The sequence below is a fragment of the Raphanus sativus genome, unplaced genomic scaffold, assembly GCF_000801105.2.
Source record: "Raphanus sativus cultivar WK10039 unplaced genomic scaffold, ASM80110v3 Scaffold0767, whole genome shotgun sequence".
Lineage (NCBI taxonomy): Eukaryota > Viridiplantae > Streptophyta > Magnoliopsida > Brassicales > Brassicaceae > Raphanus > Raphanus sativus.
This window is the reverse complement of record NW_026616083.1, coordinates 1-24,516: the sequence shown is the minus strand read 5'-3', so window position 1 is coordinate 24,516 and position 24,516 is coordinate 1. Positions and strand designations below refer to the sequence as shown.

General features: G+C 36.2%; 5 protein-coding genes across 5 annotated transcripts; 2 read left to right on the top strand and 3 right to left on the bottom strand.

Moving 5' to 3' along the window:
• Positions 1 to 407: 407 nt before the first annotated feature.
• Positions 408 to 2,054, top strand: LOC130503015 (UDP-glycosyltransferase 71C5-like). Its single transcript, XM_056997688.1, has one exon. It carries the CDS (start codon positions 501 to 503, stop codon positions 1,932 to 1,934), a length of 1,434 nt encoding a protein of 477 aa, XP_056853668.1. The 5' UTR covers positions 408 to 500; the 3' UTR covers positions 1,935 to 2,054.
• A 273-nt stretch (positions 2,055 to 2,327) lies between these two features.
• Positions 2,328 to 4,263, bottom strand: LOC108862815 (UDP-glycosyltransferase 71C3). The gene has a single exon (XM_018637067.2). It carries the CDS (start codon positions 3,877 to 3,879, stop codon positions 2,452 to 2,454), a length of 1,428 nt encoding a protein of 475 aa, XP_018492569.1. The 5' UTR covers positions 3,880 to 4,263; the 3' UTR covers positions 2,328 to 2,451.
• A 1,125-nt stretch (positions 4,264 to 5,388) lies between these two features.
• LOC108862831 (cell division control protein 6 homolog B) lies at positions 5,389 to 10,353 on the bottom strand. The gene is given in 16 exon segments (XM_018637088.2): positions 5,389 to 5,924; positions 6,022 to 6,111; positions 6,244 to 6,339; positions 6,439 to 6,501; positions 6,635 to 6,724; positions 6,818 to 6,899; positions 7,097 to 7,147; positions 7,241 to 7,293; positions 7,411 to 7,484; positions 7,608 to 7,667; positions 7,773 to 7,879; positions 7,967 to 8,073; positions 8,144 to 8,218; positions 9,516 to 9,736; positions 9,822 to 9,906; positions 10,039 to 10,353. Coding segments are annotated over 16 exon segments (1,455 nt in total). The 5' UTR covers positions 10,207 to 10,353; the 3' UTR covers positions 5,389 to 5,891.
• A 4,263-nt stretch (positions 10,354 to 14,616) lies between these two features.
• On the top strand, positions 14,617 to 17,801 carry LOC108811903 (uncharacterized). Its single transcript, XM_056997689.1, has 4 exons — positions 14,617 to 14,756; positions 14,984 to 15,883; positions 15,982 to 16,467; positions 17,422 to 17,801. Exons 2-4 carry the CDS (start codon positions 15,066 to 15,068, stop codon positions 17,669 to 17,671), a joined length of 1,554 nt encoding a protein of 517 aa, XP_056853669.1. The 5' UTR covers positions 14,617 to 14,756; positions 14,984 to 15,065; the 3' UTR covers positions 17,672 to 17,801.
• A 3,915-nt stretch (positions 17,802 to 21,716) lies between these two features.
• LOC108859846 (GDP-mannose transporter GONST2) lies at positions 21,717 to 24,478 on the bottom strand. Its single transcript, XM_056997686.1, has 10 exons — positions 24,229 to 24,478; positions 23,965 to 24,145; positions 23,682 to 23,874; positions 23,441 to 23,580; positions 23,217 to 23,346; positions 23,052 to 23,150; positions 22,817 to 22,971; positions 22,345 to 22,461; positions 22,140 to 22,237; positions 21,717 to 22,030 (listed from the first exon to the last, which is right to left on the bottom strand). The coding sequence occupies exons 2-10, from the start codon at positions 24,123 to 24,125 to the stop codon at positions 21,987 to 21,989; spliced, it is 1,137 nt and encodes a 378-aa protein (XP_056853666.1). The 5' UTR covers positions 24,126 to 24,145; positions 24,229 to 24,478; the 3' UTR covers positions 21,717 to 21,986.
• Between the last annotated feature and the right edge of the window lie 38 nt (positions 24,479 to 24,516).

Here is a 24,516-nt window from a genome sequence, read left to right as displayed (position 1 = left end):
ATATATTAAAGCATGAGAAAAATAATTACAGTTTTCAGTGAAGTAAACAGTAATTTAATTTCTAGAGTCTATTGGTATAAACAAATTATTCCTTCTTCGAAAAGCAAAAACGTTTTGTTCGAACAGAATAAAAAGTTGATGTGTTTTCCATGTGAATCGTCTTTTTGTTTGTTTTGTTTATTTTTACTTTATCACATCTGACTCAATTACACGATAGACACATCCATGAGTTGTTGAGTTTCGACAGGATCAGAATTAAATTAATCTGGACAACTGATACTTACTAAACTATAGTTTTGCTAAATTGTTTTTTTCAATTTTGTAGGCTCAACCGGACCGAAACTTGTTGTGGTCCACTTTTGTCGTAACTCTTTACTACTTTATGCAGCCACATGGAACGCCATTAACATATCATTGATAGCAGAGCTCAAAAGAAAGCTCAATTGTGTTTCATTTTCTTCAAAAATAAAGCCCTAAAGAAAAGAGAAAAGTTAAGAGAGATGAAGAAATCAGAGCTGATCTTCATCCCACTTCCGGAGACTGGCCATCTTTTGTCAACGATCGAATTCGGAAAGCGTTTGCTAGATCTCGACCGTCGGATTTCGATGATCACAATCCTCTCCATGAAGCTCCCTTACGCTCCTCATGCAGACGCTTCCTTGGCCTCGCTCACATCCTCCGAGCCTGGGATCCGACTCATCGGCCTCCCGGAGATCCAAGACCCACCTCCCATCAAGCTCCTCGACACTTCCTCCGAGACTTACATCATTGACTTCGTCGCTAAAAACATACCATTTCTCAGACAAACAATCCAAGACTTGGTCTCGTCCGGAGAAGAAGACTCAAACCATGTCGCAGGATTGATTCTTGATTTCTTCTGCGTGGACTTGATCGACGTCGGGCGCGAGGTGAACCTTCCTTCGTACATCTTCATGACTTCAAATTTCGGTTTCTTGGGGTTTCTACAGTATCTACCGGAACGGCACCATTTGGTTTCTTCAGAGGAGTTCAAAGAGAGCTCCGGGGATGAGGAGTTGCCGGTGCCGGCGTTTTTGGAACGAGTTCCGGCCAAGGTTCTGCCGCCTGGTGTGTTTGACAAACTCTCTTACGCAACTCTGGTCAAAATTGGCGAGCGGTTGACTCAAGCCAAGGGTATTTTGGTCAACTCGTTCTCGGAAGTGGAGCCGTATGCTGTTGAACATTTTTCAAGTGGAGATTACCCGCGTGCGTATCCTGTTGGGCCGGTTCTCAACTTAACTGGCCGTACAAATCCTGGCTTAGCTTCGGCCCAATACGAAGAGATGATGAAATGGCTAGGCGAGCAACCAGACTCGTCTGTTTTGTTCCTGTGTTTTGGGAGCATGGGAGTGTTCAGTTCACCTCAGATCAAAGAGATTGCTCACGCGCTCGAGCTAGTAGGATGCAGGTTCATCTGGGCGATACGTACAAACATGGAGGGAGACGGAGATCCCCACGAGCCGCTTCCAGAAGGATTCGTGGATCGAACAATGGGCCGTGGAACCGTGTGTAGTTGGGCTCCACAGATAGATATCTTGGCCCATAAGGCAACCGGTGGGTTCGTGTCTCACTGCGGGTGGAACTCTATACAGGAGAGTCTTTGGTACGGCGTACCGATCGCGACGTGGCCAATGTATGCGGAGCAACAGCTGAACGCGTTCGAGATGGTGAAAGAGCTGGGCTTGGCCGTGGAGATAAGACTTGATTACGTCGCTGATGGTGATAGGGTGACGCTAGAGCTTGTGTCCGCTGATGAAATTGCAACAGCCATCAGATGTTTGATGGACGGTGAGAACCCTATCAGGAAGAAGGTTAGAGATATTTCAACAGCAGCGAGGAAAGCTGTTAGCAACGGTGGATCCTCTATGGTGGCCACCGGAGATTTTATCAGAGATATTCTTGGTGATCACGTTTGACACATTCTCCATTGGAACCAAACTTGTCACACAAAGTTCATTAAGTAAACAATGTTGTCAATGTATAAGTAAACTAAGTTGTTATGCAAACTTAAATAAGCGAACACTATTTGATTCTGATTGTGCTAACTGCTAAGCTCCTTTGGTTTTGATATCACTGAAGGACCTTTTGTCTGCTTAATTTCAGTCTGAGAACTCATTGTCTGAAAACCTGAAAACTAATTACTCCCTCTGTTTTTTAAAGATGTATGTTTTGGTGTTTTCACACATATTAAGAAAACACATTAACTATACATCATTTTTAGAAATTATCAAATTCCAATGCATTTTAACCAATAGTCTTTCAATAAATTCAATCAATTTTATTGAAATTTGCAATTTTTGTATAGGAAACATTAAAAATACATCTTTGTGAAACAATTTATTTTTCTAAAACATCTATCTTTAAAAAACCGAGGGAAGTATTAAGGAAAAACGCATTGGACTCATTATGGGTAGTTTAGTTATTACAACAGTACTAAAAAGCCCGGCCCATCAACTCGTCAATGAATCGTTTAACCGCAACAAACGACGATCCACCATCCTTGGCAGCCATCCTCGCCGCTTCCGCCATCTCCTTAACTCTTTTCCTCGGCGTATCCTCACCGTCCATCAGAGACCTTATAGCCCCCGCGATCTCCTCAGCTTTCACTACCTCTCCCTTCGCAGCAACGTAATCCATACGCAGCTCCACGGCCAAACCCAACTCCTTCACCATCGTGAACGCGTTCAGCTGCTGCTCAGCGTACATCGGCCACGTGGCGATCGGAACTCCGAACCACAAGCTCTCCAGCACCGAGTTCCAACCGCAGTGAGACACAAACCCTCCTATAGCCTTATGAGACAGCACTTCCACTTGCGGCGCCCAGCCGCACACCAAACCTCTGCTCGCCGTCCGATCTCTAAACCCCTCAGGCAACAGATCGTACGGACAAGCTTTCTCCATCGGATTTGTCCGAATTGACCAAAGAAACCTGTGACCGGAGAGCTCTAAAGCTCGAGCTATCTCCTTGATCTGCGATGCTCCGTGGACTCCGAAGCTTCCGAAGCAGAGGTACACGACTGAAGCCTCAGGCTTCTCGTCTAGCCAGCTCACGATCCTGTCCTTATCAGCTGGATCTAGATTCGCACACGGACGATCCTCTAAGCTAAGAACCGGTCCGACCGGGTAAACCGGAGGATAGCTCTCATGAAGACGAGCAAAGTACTCAAAAGCGTTCTTCTCAAGACTTGTGAAGGAGTTTACCAAAATGCCTTTGGCTTCAGGTAACTTCGCTGCAATCTCGACCCAAGCCTCGTACGACTCTCTCACGAACTGACCAGGCGGCATGACCTTCGTGGGCACGGGGCAGACGTAACCGGGAATGGAGTGTTCTTCCTCGCCGGAGCTCAGGTCAAGCTCGGAGGGTGTTCGGCTGTGTCTCTCAGGGAGATACTTCATCATACCCAAGAAACCAGCGTTACACGTGAGGAGAATGTAAGAAGGAAGGTTGAACTCGTTTCCGACATCGATCAACGGGACACAGAAGAAATCTATTACCAAACCGGCGATACGGACCGGATCGGTTCCATCAGGAGGAGAAACCAGAGCTGAGAGAGCTTCTCTGACGAGAGGAACTGTTTTCTTGGTGAAGTCGAGTAGGTAAGCCTCGGAGGCTTCAAAGAAGAGTTCCAACGGCGGAGGGTTTTGGATCTCAGGCAAGGACAAGAGGCGGATTCGAGGCTCTGAAGCTAGAAGAGATTTAGCCGAGTTTTTGGATTGAGGAACGAAAGGGAGTGTCCAGTGGAGGATGGTGATGGTGTGTATGCGGTTGTCACGTTTGATGAGAGACTTGGCGAATTCAATGGAGACAAGGAGATGGCCAGCGCCTGGAGAAGGTACGAAGATGATATCTTGCTTCTCCATCTATTTTTCTTCTCTCTCTCAATCTCTTGTGTTTTTCTTTTTGGTTTGGTGATGCCTTAGTTCAAATAAGGAACATGACGACTGAATGCTATAAAAGGCTTGCACGTTACGCACGATGCACCAGTAATCATTATGCACTTATCCCTCATTGTTAACAGTCACGGGTTTACGTTATAATTACCACTAGATCTTGACCCACCGGTCGGGCGGGTATTTATTTTATATTTTTAATTTTTCTTTTAATATTAAATGGTGTATTTGTAATATTTAAATATAAATATAGATTAGAAATTAATTTACAGTTATAATAAAAATTAAAATGAAAATTTTAATAAAATATTTTGATATAAATTTTTTTCCTAATTAAAATAATATAGAAGTGAATTATAATTTTTTCCAATTCAAAAATTTTAGCATCCCTCAAAAATAAAGAAAATAAAATTATAAATATATAAAACATATAACCATATTTGGAACTATAATTTCTATTAAAATAAATTTGTTAAAAAAATAATGTTGCACTGTTTTTGTTTATTTCTAGAGCTTGATCCGTGACCGTATAAATATTTTTTTTCACTTTATTTTTTTTCTCTGTAATAATGGTATACTATATATATTTGTATATTAAAATGTTTTACATAATTTTTAATATAACATTTTAAAACACAACGATTTTATTCATTACTTTTAAATAGTTATATTTTGTGATTTAATCGTCATTATATTACAATATATCATATAAACAAATCTTATATTTATAACTAATTGGACTTATATATGAAGTATTATGCTAATAATATATAAAATATATATTTTATTTATATGTTATATAAATTAATTATGATGTTTGATTTTTTATTTTATTATTTATTACTAATAAATATTAAAAATATTTAATATGTTAGTATGGAATATATAAGGAAATATATTTTGGTTAAGATTTTGTTAAGGAAATCTATTATTTAAATAGAAAAAAACATTAAATGTTTAAATCTATTATTTAAATTAAGAAAAGACAATCGTATTTAAATATAGCTTCATTTAATACTTCAGTGACATGATAATGTAAATATAGTGAACAACTAAGGGTTAATCTAATTTTGTACTTCTATTTTAATAGAATGGATTTACGAATATATTACTCATTTACTTTAGTGGTATCTGAAAACATAATATTGTGTAGATATTTCGAATCAATGCTAGCAGAGAAATTAATAGAAGAATATATCTGATATATAGTGTACTTCAAGAATAAATAAAAATATAAAAGAAGTTAGAGATATAAACAAAATTTAATTAATTTATTGATCATTGTTTTACAAAAAAAAAAAATTATTGATCATTCAAAAATATAAAATTTTATTTAACTGTGTTAAAATATTAAACATTACTTAGTTTAAAAACTCACTTAAAATACTTAGATAACGGTGATGCTTTGCTTTGAATGTTTATTGATTACGTTCGTCATTTGTCAGAGAGAATAACAATACAAAATGAAAACATGGCGGCAATTATACTAGGAGACAAAACGAAAAGAGACACGTCCCCACCTCTTGAGGGAAAGAGCTAACCACTTTCACTGTGGAAATCCTACTAGACCCACTGCAACTCAACAGCTCATTTTGGATTTTCCTCATTGTTCCCACACCGAGACGATAACAATTGAGTAAAATTTATTAAGAGACCCTACAAACTGCTTAAAGTAGGCTACTGAGACATTAGTTCACTAACCATAACAACTTAATAAAATGGGCATATAATTGGTACAAGTTAAGTACTTGACTAATATTTGTACCTGCTTTAGTTAATCGTTCTCTGGCTCCATGCCACAGACAAATAATATAGCAACACGATTGACCTAATACACTCCTATCCATGGCTGTACAATTTGCAAGTGTAAGCAAATACATTGGAATACTCTAATAAAAGTAAAAGTATTGTATCCTTGTTTCACAACTTAGTCAGCTATTGTGTGCACAAGATTGTTCATCTTTGTAGGGATGACGTTCTTCTCACAGAAGACAGTTCCTAAAAGTTCGTATTCCCTGTTGATTTTATATTTAAGGGAAGTGTTTACTAGAGACTGAGTCAGTAATTGCATTTCGAAAGCAGTGTGTTAAACTACAACAAAAAGGTGTTTACCTGAAGAGCAAATGTAATGTCTGATTCGTCTACTCTCAGGCTTACTCTCTTTACATTATCTCTACGAGCTTGACCGAATTTTAAAATCCCCTGAAGCATAACAAAGCCACCAATATTTTTGATCAGGAATTGACTTTTTCTGCTTTGCATGAACTATCAGCAAACACAGATACAGCAAGCTTTTTACCAACATAGAATACTCAGGGCAGCGATAGTAGTTACCTGATCATTTAGCACCGTACACATGTTAGTGAACTCTGTAATTCCGGCTGGAGAAATGACCCAAGATTTACAGATTTCCAGGTATAATTTATTAAGCTGCATCGCATGGAAAAAAGAGAGATTAATAAATCAGAATAATGTGTTGTTTTAACTCATGCGGTCATGTGTTGTGTTTCGGTTAACAGAGAGATTTACCTCTCCAACGGTTGCATCCTTTTTGGCCCCTCGAAAAGCCTTTGCAGCAGAACATATTATGATCTGTGAATTGAATCAAGAGAAGCATGTGATAATTCCGGTTAGATTCTTGGGATCACCCTTGCTTAGTTATAGAACGTTTTAAGACATCGTTGTGACTTTGATAATGAACGTGTGTGGTGTGAATGTAACTTACTTGTTGGTGTTGAGGAAGAGACTGAATAGTGTCAACTACAGGAGACTTAAACGTCTTAGATAATGCAGTAGCCATATGATATATCCTCACCTGTAACATTGAGTACAAGAATCCTTAATTTTAATATGATACTCAGATCATGTCATCATCAGTGTGTAACCCAATAAAGACCAGAAAACTAACCACTGGATCATCTGGAGTTGGACCTTGTGATTCTGGGCTAGGTGATCCTCTTATTTCTGTTTCTAAAATTTCAAGAGCGCTCCTGAAAATTTGAATGAAATTGAGAGTGTGAAATGTTTGTTCACAAACTTGAGGTTATGAGTACAATCTTAGTAGTGATTTCTACAGTACATATTAACTATATATAAATCCAAGCAGCATATTACAGTGATATTGTCACCCATGCTTTCAAAACAAGAATAAATTCTAAGAAAAAAAAAATGAAAATGTTGAATTCACCTGCAGACAGATAAAGCCTTTCTCATGTCACCTGACGCAGCCGCAACCAACATAAAAAAATTAATGGTTATAGGAAAACAAAATTGGCTCAGGAGCAGGACTGAGATAAAAGATCATGCGACCAGCAAGGATCGGATTCTTACTCTTGCACAGAGCTCCAAGGCTTTTGATTGGAATGCAACAATATATGGAAGAACCTGTTAGAACAGAACTTGAAAAATCAGTGAGACATATATAGAAACATCATAGTTCCATGGCGTACGGATTTCAATGTCTCAAACAAGACATCTTATCATACAGTTGAAAGGAATTACCATTAGCCTCTCTTGTAGTATCATAAGGATTTGATCTTTAGAATAAGCACGGAAAGTTACAACCACAGGTTTGCCTGCAACGAAATAATAGAAACACAGTTCAAGAAAAAAAAAATTCAACTCTTATTTTTCAAAGTTGATACTTTCTGTGCAGATATAGAAAAACGTATCAATTTACAAAATCAACAAATTCTCACAATTAAGTGACTTCAATTTCGGAAGGAAACGATCTGCAAGGTCTATTGCATTAGCTACACCTGAGAAAGAAAAAAAAACAGCTTAACTTACAAGTGCTCATGAAAAGAGAAGGTGAATACATATCTGAACTAAAAATCATAGCAACAACCGCTAAAGTACAGTACCTATAAGTATACACGTTGAAAATGGCAAAGTTGTAAGCATAAAAAGATCATGAAGTACTCCTCGGTCTTTTGTGATCAAGAAATCCATCTCATCTGCAATTATTAACCTGAAAAAGATAAGCTTAGATAATGATCACACTAGTAAATCATCACAGGTAACTGATACACAAACAAAACGATTAAAAAAAATATACATCATTCTTGAGCTGGACTGTTGCTTTTGAGAAAACAAACTCTGAAGATGTTGTAGAGGTGAAGAGTAGCAATCATCTTTCTTCACGGGCTCTACTATTTCAACTATCTGGAAACAATGTAAGCATCAGATATAACCAACCTGAAATCAATAATCTTGAGGTTTATAGTCTATATACCTTGCTGAATATATCTGTTGCCTTTGTCAGTGAAGTGCAGTTCACAGACAATGTGTCCACAGGTGGCAAACCGGCCTGATCAAAATCATTAAATCTTTTTGAACATTTAGGCCCCGTTCGTCTGTACATCTGAAATATGCATCCAGATGGTCCATCTAGATGCCTTATCCAGATGCTCCATCTGGGTGTTGTTCGTCTCTGCATTTCGTTTTTCCATCTAGATGAATCATCTCAATGCAACTACGTTTGTTTGCTTTTTTTTCAACTTGCATCTACATCGAGATGAACTTGTTACTAAAATAATTAAAATAGACTTGTTTTAAAAATTTTGGCAGAAATTTGCATTTTCTAAGTTTTGACGGAAAATTACGTTTTCCCGGTTTTGGTGAAAATTTGCATTTTTCGGTTTTGACGAGAAATAGTGTTTTCCGGTTTTGACGAGAAATGACGATTTCGGTTTTGGCGGGAAATTGCGTTTTCCCGGTTTTGGCGGGAAATTGCATTTTTCCGATTTTGGCATGAAATTGCATTTTCCCGATTTTGGCGGGAAATTGCATTTTCCCGGTTTTGGCGGGAAATTACGTTTTCCCGGTTTTGACGAGAAATTGTATTTTCCGGTTTTGACGGGAAATTGTGTTTTCCAGTTTTGGGGGGGGGGGGGGAAATTACATTTTCCCGGTTTTGGCGGGAAATTATGTTTTCCGGTTTTGACGAAAAATTGTGTTTTCCGGTTTTGACGAAAAATTGTGTTTTCCGGTTTTGACGGGAATTGGTGGTTTTTGATTTTGGCGGGAAATTGTGTTTTCTCGGTTTTGGCGGGAAATTACGTTTTTCCAGTTTTGGCGGGAAATTGCATTTTTCCGGTTTGGGGAGGGGGGAATTACGTTTTTCGGTTTTGGGAGTGAAATTGTGTTTTCTTGGTTTTGGCGGGAAAATGTGTGTTTTCCGGTTTTGGCGGAAAATTGTCTTTTTTCCGATTTCGACGAATAATTTTGGCGGGATATTGCGTTTTTTCGATTTTGGCGAAAAATTATGTTTTCCGTTTTTGGTGAGAAATTACATTTTCCCGGATTTGACAAAAATTTGAGTTTTTCGATTTTGATAGAAAATTGTATTTTTCGGTTTTGGCAGGAATTTTTGGTGAAGACTCACCTTCACCCAAATGCTCCGTTAAGATTCACCCTCGTTTGGATGAAAATTTGAGCTGAGTTTTCATAAATGCAGTTGGGTGATCCATCTGGATGTAGCATTTTAATGTACAAAACGAACATCAACTTGTATCTTCACCCAGATGGATCACCCAGATGAGCAAACGAACAGCACCTTACTAACAAATTTTAAGTTGTATGTTATAAACTACAAAAACTGCTACCTGCTTCGACCAATCACCAACTTGTTGTACAACTTTCTCCACGGACAGTGACTTCCCAGTCCCAGGACAGCCGCAAATGTACAAACTCCCAGCCTTCTGCTGATCTAAGCAGCCTTTCACAAACTAGAAAATGCGTCTCTGTTCATCTTCACGGCAAACAATTGTCGACGGTGTTTTAGATACATGCAATGCCTCTTTCACAGCTCTCATTTGCTCCTCATCTATATAGCATAGTATATGATTAACATAAGACCTTACAACAAAAATAAAAGTAGACTATTGAAGAATCTAATGATTCAAGTTTACCTCGAGGGTTCCAGTTAGATTCAGAGTCTAAACAATCGGATAAGTTATCCACTGCCAAGTTTTCATTAGAGTCTTTCTTAACTTCCTGTAAATAGATATAGCCAATTAGGATTGATATTCATCCGAATCCATAGAGAAACTAAAATCCAACTGTTACGGACACTTTATCATCAAGGAAAATGATCTGATGCAGACGAGTGAATTTAAATAGTTTTACCTTTTCTGGCGTTCTGAGATTTGAAACAGCAATTCGTCGACGAGATTTCAGTTTCTTCGGCGTAGGGGTTGTGTCCTTGGACAAGTGATTGGCTTCCTCCGATCTCAGCTTTCTCTTCCGAGGAGTCTCGATGCTCTTCGATTTCTCCGATCCGGCGATGGTAGGCATCGTTCGTTAGGCCACGAATACGGCAATTTCGCTTAAAGGATGAATGGTCTAAGATCCAATCGTATTACGAATCATCCTTTTGGAAGTGTGGTTAAATTTTTTTTAGTAGAGGTAAAACGCTAACCGCGAACATACGTTTTCGCATCCCGCGCGCTCTTTGTTCTCTCATGCCGTTTTGAAATCTCCCAGCTTCGCGGCACTTTTATATGGGCTTACGATTGGGCCCATATTCGGAGCAGTCGTTTAATCGAATATCGCATGCCAATATGGCCCATTATAACTAACTATGGGCTCAGGAAAATCAGACACCACCGCCTTTGGTTAATGTTCTTTTTTCATAAATAATTGATTGATCCTTTTTCATTTGAGCTTCTTGGCTATATTCAACTTTTTCTGTGTCCAGGTTCAAATCATGATGGATGGTTATGAATCTGAAATGGGCAACTGCAATTAGTACATAGTTCAGTCATTTACGTATACAACATGATGTGTATACACACAAAGATAAGATCATATACTCCCTAGTGCTCAAACTACACACATTTTATGCACTATTTACCTAGACAGAGCCTTGCTTCTCCTAACTAAAACTCTTACTCCACTACCCAAATATACTTTATTGGCATCTAGAATGACTTTATATATCTCTTAGTTCGAACAGTCCCAACACCAACAATAGTCTTTTGTGCTGATACTCTTCCACAAAATGCACTAAACATGTCTATTACTTGTTTTTAACATATTACCACACATAAACAAAACTTGATTAACTATATTAATTAGTGATCAGGTGATATGCAGTGCTTCATGTGCATGTTTTTTTTTCCTTAAAAACTTCAAGACCTTTGTATTTAACTTGTGTTAAACGACGCTGAGAATCAGACAAAAAACCAAAGTGGTCTAAGATATTTTATTTTATTTCTATATATCTTTTTCAAAAACTTTATTTGGGAACCGGAGCTTCTAACTCAGTTGGTAAAGGGTTCACAACTGTGAGTTCCGCCACCTGGATTTGAATCCCGGCCACTGGGGAATTAACATTTCGGTATCACCAGGGACAGAGGACCGACATGTGGCAACACGTGACTAGTCTGGACCATTTCGGTGGGCCAGGATACCTCTGTATAATTCAAAAAAAAAAAAACTTTATTTGGGGAGAAAAACGTCCAAGGTATCGCTGATATTATATTATCGTATATGTACCAAAACAATAATAATTTAAAATCAAAACAATTAAAATATCTTTTTGTCAAAATGAATTAAAAAACTTGAAAGAAGATAAGAGAAATGAGATTGGCATTTGCCGTATCGCTCCTTCTGCCAGTCTCTCTCTGGCTCTCTCTTTCGACGAGTTACGATCATTTGGCCATAGCATTGTATCAAGAGCCATTACGTAAACTTATATTCGTTTTCCACTATTAGAAACAACCAAGCAGCGATTTGTAACGCACGTACTATCACAGGGTCGTGTGATGTAGATCATTTGCACATTTCTAATTGGTTGATTGATTCTCTGCGAAGAGAAGTATCGAGACCTTGAGTATCAAAAAAGTATCAAGACCATACCCATATCACATTTGCTGCGACATTAAGTGCAATCAATGAACAAGTCTTTGACTATCACATGGTTCCTTTTATCATCTTCTATTTGTTTTATTTACCTTCTTACATTTTGGACATGTAGCGTTTGAATCTTGCAGTTGTCTCACAACTCCATTGCTAATTGTCGAATCGCCCATAAAGCTATTAATTCCACTTAATAAATAAATGGGAAACTTTTGTGTGTTAGACTAGGCGCATAAACTTTATTACGTGTTGGATCTGCAAATGTAAACCAAAAGAAAGACAGAGGAATTCTGGAAGGAAAAAGAAATAATATATGGGAGTACATATGTACATTTAATCATATTTAATAAGCTAAAGGGAGTCATATAAATAAACATGATTCGATAGAAGCACATCGACAAGGACATCAATACTATTAATTCTGCAGCATGACCTAAGGTTATGTCCAACTAATCATTTCAACAATACATATATTTTTAATATAACTGCATCAAAATTTATTTTCTTACTGTAACCACCACATGCACACACACGCCTAATAATCAGGGGCCACAATTACTTTCTCAGTGTAACCAGTTTGATATAGAAATCTTCAGGATTGGTTGCATTATGTATTTATATGGGCCTTTTAAAAATTCCAGTTGTTTGAAAATAATTTTGTTTAATTACACGTTACATATAATTCAATTACACAAATTACTAATCCACATTATTATCAAACAGTTTCTATAATTTGTTATATCTTTTTAACAGACACCTACTCTAAGTTTAGAAATAAAATAATTAAAACTATTATCATATAGGAAACTACAAAATATAACATATTGCAACTTTATAAATAAAAATTATAAATAAAATTTTAAAATAATTTTTGAAACACATATGACACAAGTACATATTTAGAAACTTGAATTATTTAATATACTTACATAAAACTATCTATTCTATTAAATTCACATCATGCAGAAATATGATTATACAAACACACAAACATATAAATTATATTAGTCAAAATTATTAAAAACAAAAAATATCCATCTTCTCAAAGAGCGGAATTTAGTTGCCTAATAATCAGAATATCTTTTTAATATAACTGCAACCATTAGTATAATTACCTAATATTACTGCAACGATTTTTCTATCCACTTTTTGTAACTCCATTGGAAATTTATGAAACTTGTCTAATATAACTGCAACCATTAAAGTATTTATGAAATTTGATTTATTTGATATAGTTACATAAAGTTATATATTCTATTAAATTCATATCATAGAAAAATATAATTATACAAACACACAAACATAAAAATTATATTTCTCAAAAAAATTTAAATAAAAAATATATCCGTCTTTTTAAAGGCGGGTCAATATCTAGTAAACTAATTAAATATACAGATCTTGGAGATGAGTCCAACAAAAAAAAACAATAAGTATCAACCGTTAATATAGAAGATATAAGCAGCCGACGTACCGTCAAATTCTTTTTGAGCATCTTTACTCTCTTTGGACGTTGCTTTCTCTAACGACGTCAACTTCCGTCAACTTGGTGCTTAGCTTCTACCTAGCACCACTCTCCGGTCACTTCTCTTTGATTCTCCACCGTCGCTTCCTTACCCTCTCCCTTTAATTGCTACGTCCCAACAAAAACTATTTTGTTTTAATATCAAAGGTTTTTTAATATTTAACCTTTTTAACAATGTCATTTATATTCTTAAGCTAATCATATCGTTTTGCATGCATGCACGTATCGAATGCACGCTAGTTGTTTCCCTACTACCACATATATAGTAATATAGATAAGTTACAGTCAAATGATTGTTCTGCAATATGCGAAAATTGTAGGTATACTTAATACTCTGCAAGAAAAGAAGAAGTATCCTTTTGCCAACGATGTATATATAGATCTTATGGAACTGTATAGCAGGCTTGACAGCGAAATCAGGTGATAAATGACACAGTTGGACGTGAATGTGATTTACTTACTCGTATTGATAGACAGATTTTTCTTAAATGTTTTGCCTGCACTATTATAATCATATTTGAGCATTTAAGCAGTGTTCATGAAAATTCAACAAGACGGTAAACTAAATTTTTATTTTCAGAATTTACTACACATAACAAGAAAGAATAAAAACACACACACTCCGCTAAGACGATCTAATTGAACCTTGGCTAACTAAACATTATAGTACTTTTACTTTGCTTAGCACTGTGGTGATGATAACTAACTTATTATGGTGTGAATTACCACATGACTAAAGCCTATATTATTGCCATTCTTCAAGGTTACTATTTGACTTTGGGCTTGTTAAATCTCTCGTTCAATGCATTGTATGAGATGCGTTTTTAGAACAATCCTATTGACATGTTTACTAACTCTGATATTCGACATTTATGAATTTATAAATAAAAATTAAAAGTTACTACATTAAACATGGATTGGAAACACGAGTTTAGACGCAATAAACTTTACCTTAGTAATAAATAAAAAGTCGTTACCAGATGACATAGACACGAGGACCCCACTTCTTCGCCTACCTTAGTGCCAGGCTGTTATTTTCACACTCCTAATATATATATATTGTTTTTTAAATATGTCACTGTAACTACACGTGTAACTTTATATGTCCTCTAATGTAAATTGCGTTCCATTTCCCATATTTGTCAGAAAAAGAGAAGAACCGCACGATCAAGTGGAGAATTTTTACAACCGTCAGATCTAGAGAAAACTCCCCGGTTTCCGCTCACTTATTCCTCCGTAACGACTGCCACGTCACTACATTATTAGACTTGTTACCGGTTTCTCCGGTACTCCTCTATTGACTATTCTACGCTAACTCTTTTTCACATGCGCGATATTTTTTTCCCAGTCTTTGATAAATCTTATTTGCGTTTGTATATAATAAGACCAAGCTCCTTCATAAGTGAAGCGTCTGTCTCCTCGTGTTCCCACTTCAGGATTATCTGCACAAAAGTTTGTAAAAGTGAGTCTCTTCTCTCTTCCTCTCTCTCTCTCTCTCTCTCTCTCTCTCTCTCTCTCAATAAGCTGCACAGAAGTTTATATGTTTAGATGAAATCGAAGCTTCATTGTTTCTTGTGCTTTTTCTCTTAGATCCGTTTCTCATGGGGATTGTAATGATTCATTCTCGTGAGATTTGCATGGATTTAATAACCTCGTTATTTACTTTGATTTCATCATTTGATTTTGCAGGAAAGCGTGTGGAAGACGAAACTAGCCTCAAGCTTCTTCTTCTGCTCTGTTTTTTTTTCACTTTCTTGCCAAGTAAACAATAATGGGCGTGAAAGTAGCAACGACCTCAACCTTCAACCACTTGGTGGCTGTTCATCATTCTCAAACCCTAGTTTCCTCCGCCATTTCTTCTCCTTCAAGACGACGAAGCTTCGGACAGAGCCAGAGTCTCTTCGGCTCTTCTTCTTCTTCCACGAATCTCCTCCGCCACAACTCCAAGTCCTCCTGCGAGCTCTTGAAATCATCAAGACCGACAAAAACTCAGCTCATTCGCAGAGCCTTCACCGGAAGCGTCGACCCTTTCTCCGAGGAAGAGTTCTCGAGAAAGATGCAAGAGCTCACTCTCAAATTCCAAGAGGACAACGAGACAGAGACGACAACAACAAACAGTTTCGGCCTCGACAGATCATCCAGTTCCGTGGAACCGCCGTGGCCCGAGATGGTGCAAATGTCTTCCATCGAGAGGAAAGCGAACAGCGTCGACCTCCCTATCTCGCTCCGCATCATTAAAAGAAAGCTACGGATGGAGGAAGAAGGACTTATCATCAACCGAGTCGGAGAATCGGCTTGCTGCTCCGTGAAACGAGCCTTCTCTTCTATGGTGTTTATGATCCGCGAGCTGCAGAGCTTCACGCTGCACATGAGAGAGCTTCTTCTCTTCGAAGATCTCCAAGGGATCCTCCTTCGCGTCAGAAAAGAGATGCATGCGTCGTTCGTGTGGCTGTTCCAGCAAGTTTTCTCCGCGACTCCTACGTTGATGGTCTCCGTTATGATCCTCCTCGCGAACTTCACGGTTTACTCTATCGGCAGCAACTCCGCTTTAGCCGCCGCAACGCCTCCAACCGCCACCGTTTCTTTCAGGTTTGTTTTTATTTTAATATTAGTTTCGTCCCAACGGTCACTCGAAGAAAAGTAGCCATGATCTTTTTCCGTAGTTGAGCTAATGACCTCTGATCTAGGTTTGACACTACGGAGATAAGTGAGTCACAGGAGAAGTTCGACTCCGATATGATCAAGACGTTCTCTGTTTCTTCTCCCAACGGGAAGACATCTTTTGTCGGCGGAGGAAACGGTGGGAACAACGTGCCCCCCGTGCAGAGCGGAACAGAAGGAGATGGTTCTGATCAGTTCAGAACACCATCTCAGTTCTCTTCGTCGTCTCTCGGCTCAACAGCTGCGGATTCAGAGGTATCGGTGTCGGGGCAGGAAGAGACTAGGCTGTGGAACTCGATCTTGGAGGAGACGGAGAAGATGGAGGCGTTGGATCACGACACGATGAAGCAGATGGTTGCTCCAGTGGAGGCACGAGTAGAGGCAGAAGAGTCAATGGATTACTTCAAGACGGAGCTTCTCTACCAAACGGGTCTGTCTCAGCAGCCTGATAACGTTCTCCTTCTTGCTAATTACGCTCAGTTTCTCTACCTAATCATACATGATTACGACAGGTAATTAACATCTGACCATCTTATTATAAATGACCATGCTGTTTAAAGTATATTATATTTGATTTTGTTATTCGTTAGTTCATATGATTAGAGAGTTTAAGATTTGGTTTAGGACTTAAGTTAGGCTGCAAGTTGGTATACTAAAGTCAGAAATGATAGATATTAGTTAAGTGATTGTCGTAATCAAATCACCATAAGGACCAATCGGATAGGCTTAAAAATGAGTGAACCAGTTCTTTCTTTGCCACTTAAAAGATAGAAGACAACTAGTAGATAAAAATCTACATCTCCATTTTCAGAATGAATTAGAGAATAAATTAAAAATGATGCAATCTTGTTTTCTTTCCCAAAGGTTTTTTGTCTTTTAGCTTTGAGTCTTTTTGGTTTGGGTTCCCAACAAATAAAGAAAAAAAAAAGCTTGGTTGATAGTGGAGTATGGGGTGGATTTGTGAAAAGATTAATTCTCCCAAAACCAAAATATTTAAACCTAAAACCAAAAAGGTTTTGTAACAAGTTTTGCCCTCACATGTTATTCATATCTCTGTTCCATTATTCATTCATCCACTATAAAGGAGCCCATGTTTCTGCATCTGGTTGTATAAAGCAAATAGTACTATTAGGTAATAATTCGCTAAAATGGGAATTTGCTATCGAGCAGGTCAAATACCATTTAAAACCTATAGATATTTTGGTGATAGTGTCTCCTCCAGACAAGTACTTTGACATTTTAGCCATGACTATAATTCAATGTAGGTTCCATTTTTAGACAATTTTCATTTGATGTATCTGTCCACATTTAACCAGAACCCAATTCACATACGCTATACCACTTACCTATTTGGCCTTATTCAACTTCATATCTTATCTATACTAACAAAACCACAATTGTGTTGGATATTTGTCTCGTTCTAACGTGGCTTCTTCTTCTCTTTTTCTTTTGTTATCTGAAAACAGAGCGGAGAAGTATTTCAAGAGAGCGGCAAAAGCAGAGCCAGCTGACGCCGAGGCGTTGAGTAAATACGCGACGTTCTTGTGGAAGGCAAGGAACGATTTGTGGAGAGCAGAGGAGACGTTCTTGGAAGCAATCTCTGCTGATCCAACAAACTCATTTTACTCTGCAAACTATGCACATTTCCTTTGGAACACGGGTGGTGATGAGACGTGTTTCCCTCTCGACGCTCCACCACAACAGAACACAACCTAAAGATAAAAGAGTGATAACAATGTCCAAGTGTACAGTGTGTTTCTTTTTAGTACAATTCATGTCATGTGGCAACTTTTTGTTCTGTAAAACAAACAAGACTTTTGTTTATATATACGCACATATTTCAAAAGTTTTGTTTTTACTTTTTTAAAAAATGTACTTGGACTATTCCATGGTGTCACGGACTTGTTCTTTTACGTGAACAAACCATGCGTCTGTCAGTTTCTCATCTACTTTACGCAGAGTCCAGAAAGACGATTATTTCCCAGTTGAAAGTTTATGATATGTGTCCATATACTTTGACAGTGAAATTCTTCTAATTGTATGCATAGTAATTACTTCTTCTGTTTTATATTATATGATGTTTTAGAAAGTTAATGATAAAATGTTCTTAAGATTTAAAAACTAACTAGATTTTGACCCGCACGTCCGTGCGTGTTTGTTTAATTTATATATATTCCCTTTGTTTCAAAAAGATAAGATGTTTTAGAATTTTCACAATTTTCGGGTAAAACATATTAAAACTTAGTTATAAATGCATCGTTTTCTGTAATTTTATATTTATTATACTTTTAAACCAATAAGATTTTACGAATTACAATTAATGTTTTTGAACTTCACAATTTTTCATTATTAGTTGACAAAAATTGTATTGAAAATATAAAACATCTATCTTTTTGAAACAATTTTTTTCTCTAGAACATCTATCTTTTAGGAATAGAGGGAGTATGATTCTATCCTAGCTTTGTTGAACAACATTGATTTTAGGTTTATTTAGATTGTAAAAGAACATTCATAATTATCTACTGAAACCCATTTAAAATTTGCTCTGTTAAAACTGGTTTTAGGATTAAAATGACTTGAGTTTAGTATCCTTGTCTCTGATTGGATTGATTAATTTTGATGTTGTTTTGTTTGATTATTTGGATTAGGGGTGGGCGTTCGGATACCCGTTCGGGTTCGGATCGGATATTTTGAATTTTCGGGTATTTCGGTATAGAGCTATAATACCCGTTCGGATATTTCTGTATTTTGGGTCGGGTTCGGGTATTTTTAGTTCCGGTTCGGTTATTTCGGGTCGGGTTCCGATATTTAGATTTTGAAAGAAAAAAATTTAATTTTTCATTTTTTAAAGTTTATTATATTTAAAATATAGATTTTACTTAACTTATTTTTAAATTTTTAATAGACTAAATGATTAATAGATTTAGAAATAACATTTCAAAAATAAATAAACATTAGTTTTACTATTACTTTTAAAATTTGGAGGTAAATTTTGTTAATACATGAAACAAAAAGCTTGACATATATTTTAAGTGAGTGTCGAATCATTTTTCTATAATTATATGTATATTATATGATCTTGAAGTATGTATAGCATCAAAATAAATATTTTAAATAAAATGAGAGATGTAAACTAAAAATATAAGAGTAAGTATATATACGTTCGGTTATCTTTGGATATCCATTCGGGTTCGAGTATTATCCATTCGGATTCGGATATCCAATCTCTCCTAACTTAATATCCGTTCGGGTATTTTGCTACTTCGGTTCGGATTTCGGTTCGGTGCGGTTTTAGATATCGGTTAAAGTGCCCACCCCTAATTTAGGTGATCATTGCATCGAAGTCCACTAATAAGAGTATAATATATAAAAAACTGTGGTAAAAGTCTATACAAAATCTTCGGTTCGGGTTTTGGTTTATCCAATAATGGGTTCTAATTTCCCAAATGGTATATATACTTAGAGGAGATTGGTTCTCCGTAGAAAATACACTTTTCTGTGAGGTTAGACATTTTTCTATTACATAAATGAAGAGATTATAAAATTTTCTTGTGTGTGTGTGTGTTTGGTTTTTATAGACACAAAGATTGTTAAAGAACTTATTGAATGAGATAAAAAGGTGGTCTCATGTAGCCTAATATAAAGAAATATTTATGGTGAAGGAAATGCTACAACTAAGAAGAAAATGGTAAAATCTATTTGCCTGACAAACAAAAGTTTTTTTTATTGCTTATGGATGCAAATAAAATAGAAGGTAAGAGATGAATACAGTATAAATTCTTTAAATTAATAATTTATAAATTAATATAATTTCATAGTTCTAAATTAAGTTTTTGGTTCAATTAGTATCTTGATAAATTAATAATCTCTATAAATTAATAAAAAAATATAGGTTTGGTGTTGTCCCAACATTATTAATTTATAGAAGTTTCACTGTATATAAGAACGATGGTGTGTTTAGTGTACTAATTAAATTTGTATTTAATAATTAGATTTTTCATTGATTGTAGGGATTATATATCTTGGAATCTTTTTGTAAGTTAGTAACTGGAAAGAAATTTTATAAAGCAATTTATAAAAACTGAGTGTATCGTGTTCCAAAAAGAAAAAAAAATGAGTGTATCGCGTCAAATATATATGCTAGATTGTAGGTGTAAATATGTAAAATATTTAATATTCCAGAGATTTCTATGAACAATCTATAATATTTTAAAATATTTTTATTGTTATTAAAAGCTCGAAAAATATGTGTGTTGTAGTTATATAGATATTGAGTTTTTATATACTGGTTTTGGTATATTTTTTATTAGATTATCAACATAATTAAATTTAGATTTTCATAAATATTTTAGATAGATATCTCAGTATACAAATTGTTTTTTTAATGGTTAGTACATACCATTATTTTGAATTGTACATCAAGTTTGTTGTGAAAACAATTCGTTTGCAATTAATAAACCGGTTTGATCATTGATAAGGTGTAAAGTAGCAATTGCTAAACCAATTACTCTGTAAGCCATCAACTGATACTATACTCCATAGGCAACGTTGAACAAACAATGCTAAACCGTTTAATAGATTGTTGCAATTACGAAAATGAATTTTATTGAAAAATTAAACCAATTAATCTGCATTCCACAAAATGGATACTATAATCCCAGGCCTTGGATTTGTTTTGAAAAACGTCATAATGCGTTATATATGATATGAACACTTATCCACGTGTGTAATTGTTACATTCATAGTTTCCATAAATAAGGACCAAGTCCAACGAATGACATGGTTAGCATAGAAAAAAATAGTAAGAAATTAATGGGTTAGAAAAGATGTAAAACTACTGTGTTTTGATTAGTGGCATTTAGTTGTAATTTTTGTGCAAAACTAAGGAAACATATCTAAGTGTATTTCAGTTTTAATAGTTTAGATTTTAGAAAGTGTTCAACAACAAAAAAAGAAAGTGATCAACATATTATATTCTATGGTTTTTTTTATTTATAATTAGTTGTTATTTTTAATATATACTTTTAATGATGTTTAATAGAATATTTATGCTTTTAGACATAACATTTTTTTTTGATCAAAGACATAACATTTTATATTGTGAAACGCAAAGAGTATAGTAATATTTGCTAATTGTTGATTGGAAAGTTATCTTTTTTTTTTTTGGCAGCGATTGGAAAGTTATCAAATGCACTAGAAGCAACAAAAGAGGTTGGAGTCAGGAAAGCATGTGTAGATTTTGTAAAAATCCAAAAACCTTTACACGATCCCATTCCCACGTTTCATTAGATCTCCTACAACACATTGGATCATGAGAGAAAACTCCCAAAAACTGTAATGTGAACCCCCCAAAAGAGGGACACGTCTCTCTTCCTTTTATTTAACTCTCATTATCAGCTATCCTCTTTATTTTAGGACTTTGTGTGTAGTCTCCATAAGGAGCTTCGGGATACACGCAGATCTATTTCTCCTCACGTGAATTCGTTATCTTTACCTTCTTCTAATCTCATTATACTGAAGGACACTCCACAGTGTCTAAAAGCACTCCACGTGGAGTGCTGCAGTCACATTAATGATAACTTTTCATAAGGTCATTTGATAGTATTAATTATATCTCAACTTCATCATTTCTCAATAGCAGGTCAGCTCAGTACTAACTTAGTTGCTCTGCATAGTTTTTGTGTAGACTGAGTCGCGTCAGAGTGAACCCAAAAAAGCAGACGAGGAAAAGAGTATGATCTATGTATCATGTTGATAGTTGATACGTTAAATGAAGTCAAAACATAGCAAGGTTTTATTACGTTTAGAAAATTGTGAAATGTGTGATTCTCTTGGGAATATAGAATTACTATCTATATATTAATGGTAAACACTAAGTTCTACCTTGTATATGGAATAAAAAATTGTTTTCAAAGTTGAAACTATTAACTGCAGATCGAGAAACCTCTCAAGTTGTTCTTCTATGTTTTCCTTGTTTTGTTTTTGTGTTGTCTTCAGCCTCTGAAGAGTTATATACTCAGGCTTGGAGTGACTAGGACATTTTGGCTCTGGCAAAGACCACTCCAGCAAATAAACCTGCAAAACAGATAAACATACACACCTTAACGCACCAAAGAAAAGAAGAAGCATATAACCAGAACAGATCATAGCTAGTGCCCTGTGTCTGCATAACTGTGTTACTTACCAAAAAGTATGCTGAACAAATTTGGGAGACTGAGAGGGACATTGAAGAGTACAAGACCAGATAATGATATCGGAACCTTGTTTAATGAACCCACCAGACTGTCCACATGATAGAAAGAACATCACACCGTTATAACCCAGTTACAAATGAAATGAAAATATTAATAAGCCAATCTTTCTTTCTGTAATTGGAACGAGTTATATACCTGTATGTTGTGGGTCCTGTCTGATGCAAGAACCACATAGAGGTGAAGCTGATGGCCAGACCAAGGAAGCCGCTTGCTGTTGCGAATACCCAAAACATTGCATCTTTTGTCACATCACTGCCAGATAGTAAAACACAATGAACATTTTTAGCTGCAAAAGAGATTACTGCTACTGTCTAGTTCCCGTGAGATCTTTTATTTGTGTATTTTCTCTTTTAATGTTTCACATCTCGTTATTACATGCAACTAATATGCAGTAACTATGAAAATTGTACTATTGAAATAAGAAAAAAAAAAACAATGGAAGCTGAAAATGTATAGCATAGTCAAAAGGACTTGTTTAAGACTAAGTAATTTAATGTGGGATCCAGATATTTTTTAAGTGAGCTAAACAACAACTAGACATCAGATCGGTAAGAAAATGACAAAGATATTAAAATTTGTGGACAATCTCAATTTTGATAGTACTTACGTGCTAATTACGTATCTCCATTCACCAAGTAAGACGATCAAGAAGATTCCAAAAGGTAGTGACAAGAGATTATTAAGCAGCACCATTGACACCTCATTGAGGGACCCTGATTTTGTGGACTGTTTTGCTTTGTCCATGACTCGACGCAGAGTAAGCTGTGACAAAAGAGTTGATAGATCATCATAACGAACTGCTTGCAAATCTTGTTACTTAGTTTCATAACCGTGAAACTTACTGAATAACTAGCGGTTAGAACGCAGTTGGCAGTCTGCCAAGTGTATCCGACCGCATTGAACGTGAGATCCGTGATGCCTCCACTGATTGCTGAGATGATCTGTATTGCACACACTTAAGCTAGTATCACTTTGATAACGCATAAAAAGCTGGTAAAGAAACTGACCATCATGAACATTGCAGCCCAAACTTTGTTGTTCTGCCTTTTGCGGAACATGTATAATTCCCCTATGGCTGTAATAATATTCGTTGCGTTCTTCAGAATAGTTACCATAGCAACGTTTATGTATTTCAGACTGAAAAAAAATAAATGTAACGTTTTCTTAGGTCTCAAGGAATGTGAAATTATTGACCAATTAGTCTCTTGACTGATGCTGAAACCTTACTTACCTGTACATCCCAGAGATCAGCATGCCAACAAAGATAACATTGACAGGCAACCAAACTCTGATCAACTTCCAGTTTAATTTTTCAACTGAAACCACTCCAGAGAATTTTAGCAGAGCTACCACCAAGCAGCTGATTAAGTTCTGAAATTAAAAAAAAATTGTAATAAATAAGGAAATCACCAAACTATATATAGTATGTCAAATCATGATATATAGCTCATGGATCAGTTTTCTCTTCTTACTTGATATAGCATCAAAGAGATTCCTGCGTTGAAATTATAGGTGGAGAGAACAACTTTGTTCATGAGTATCATGCTGCATGAAGAGATGCAGTAAGCTGCTCCAGAAACAAGGGGTCCTGAATGTTTCAGAGAGCCATGATCACGTCTGTTATCTCCACCAACCGGAACATACCTCCGTCTCCATCTGAGAAACCTTCAAACAAGGAATCAAGAAAGTTCATACAAGTCTTCCCTGGAACCAGCTGAATAAAACAGAGTGCATAGTATGTTATATTACTACTACCTTTCACTAAAGCCTCCTCTACGTTGGGAACTCTTCTCATGGCTGTTGATATGATCAAGAAGCTGAGAGACAACGCTTTGACTACCATTATCACTGAAAATATTCAGCTCTGATTCATCAGGTTCACGGGACACACCCGCTTCAAGTTCCGCAGCACTCATATCTTCAAGTTCCGATGAAACTGTACTCCGTTAAAAGAGACAAAACATATATTGAACAAAAGAATAGCAAAGAAGTACAAAGAGGCCTAGAAGAAGTTGATACCTTTTAGCAGACAAAGTTATCTTCTACGAGTGAAAAGACTTGTACACTTTATCAGCTTGAGAACCGCTCGAAACACGGCGCGTAAGTTCGTTTCCAGCTGTACGAATTGCGCCAATTGAATTATAAGATCTCCACCGCTTTTTGTTTGCGAAGAGAAAAACCGGCGACGATGGAGGTGACGTGGATTTTTTTTTTGTAGGAAACACGCAAAGGTGGTGGAGAGGAACGTGGGAGGAGGATCTGAGCGAGAATACCGAGGCAGATATATAGAGAGTAACCGTCCATGTT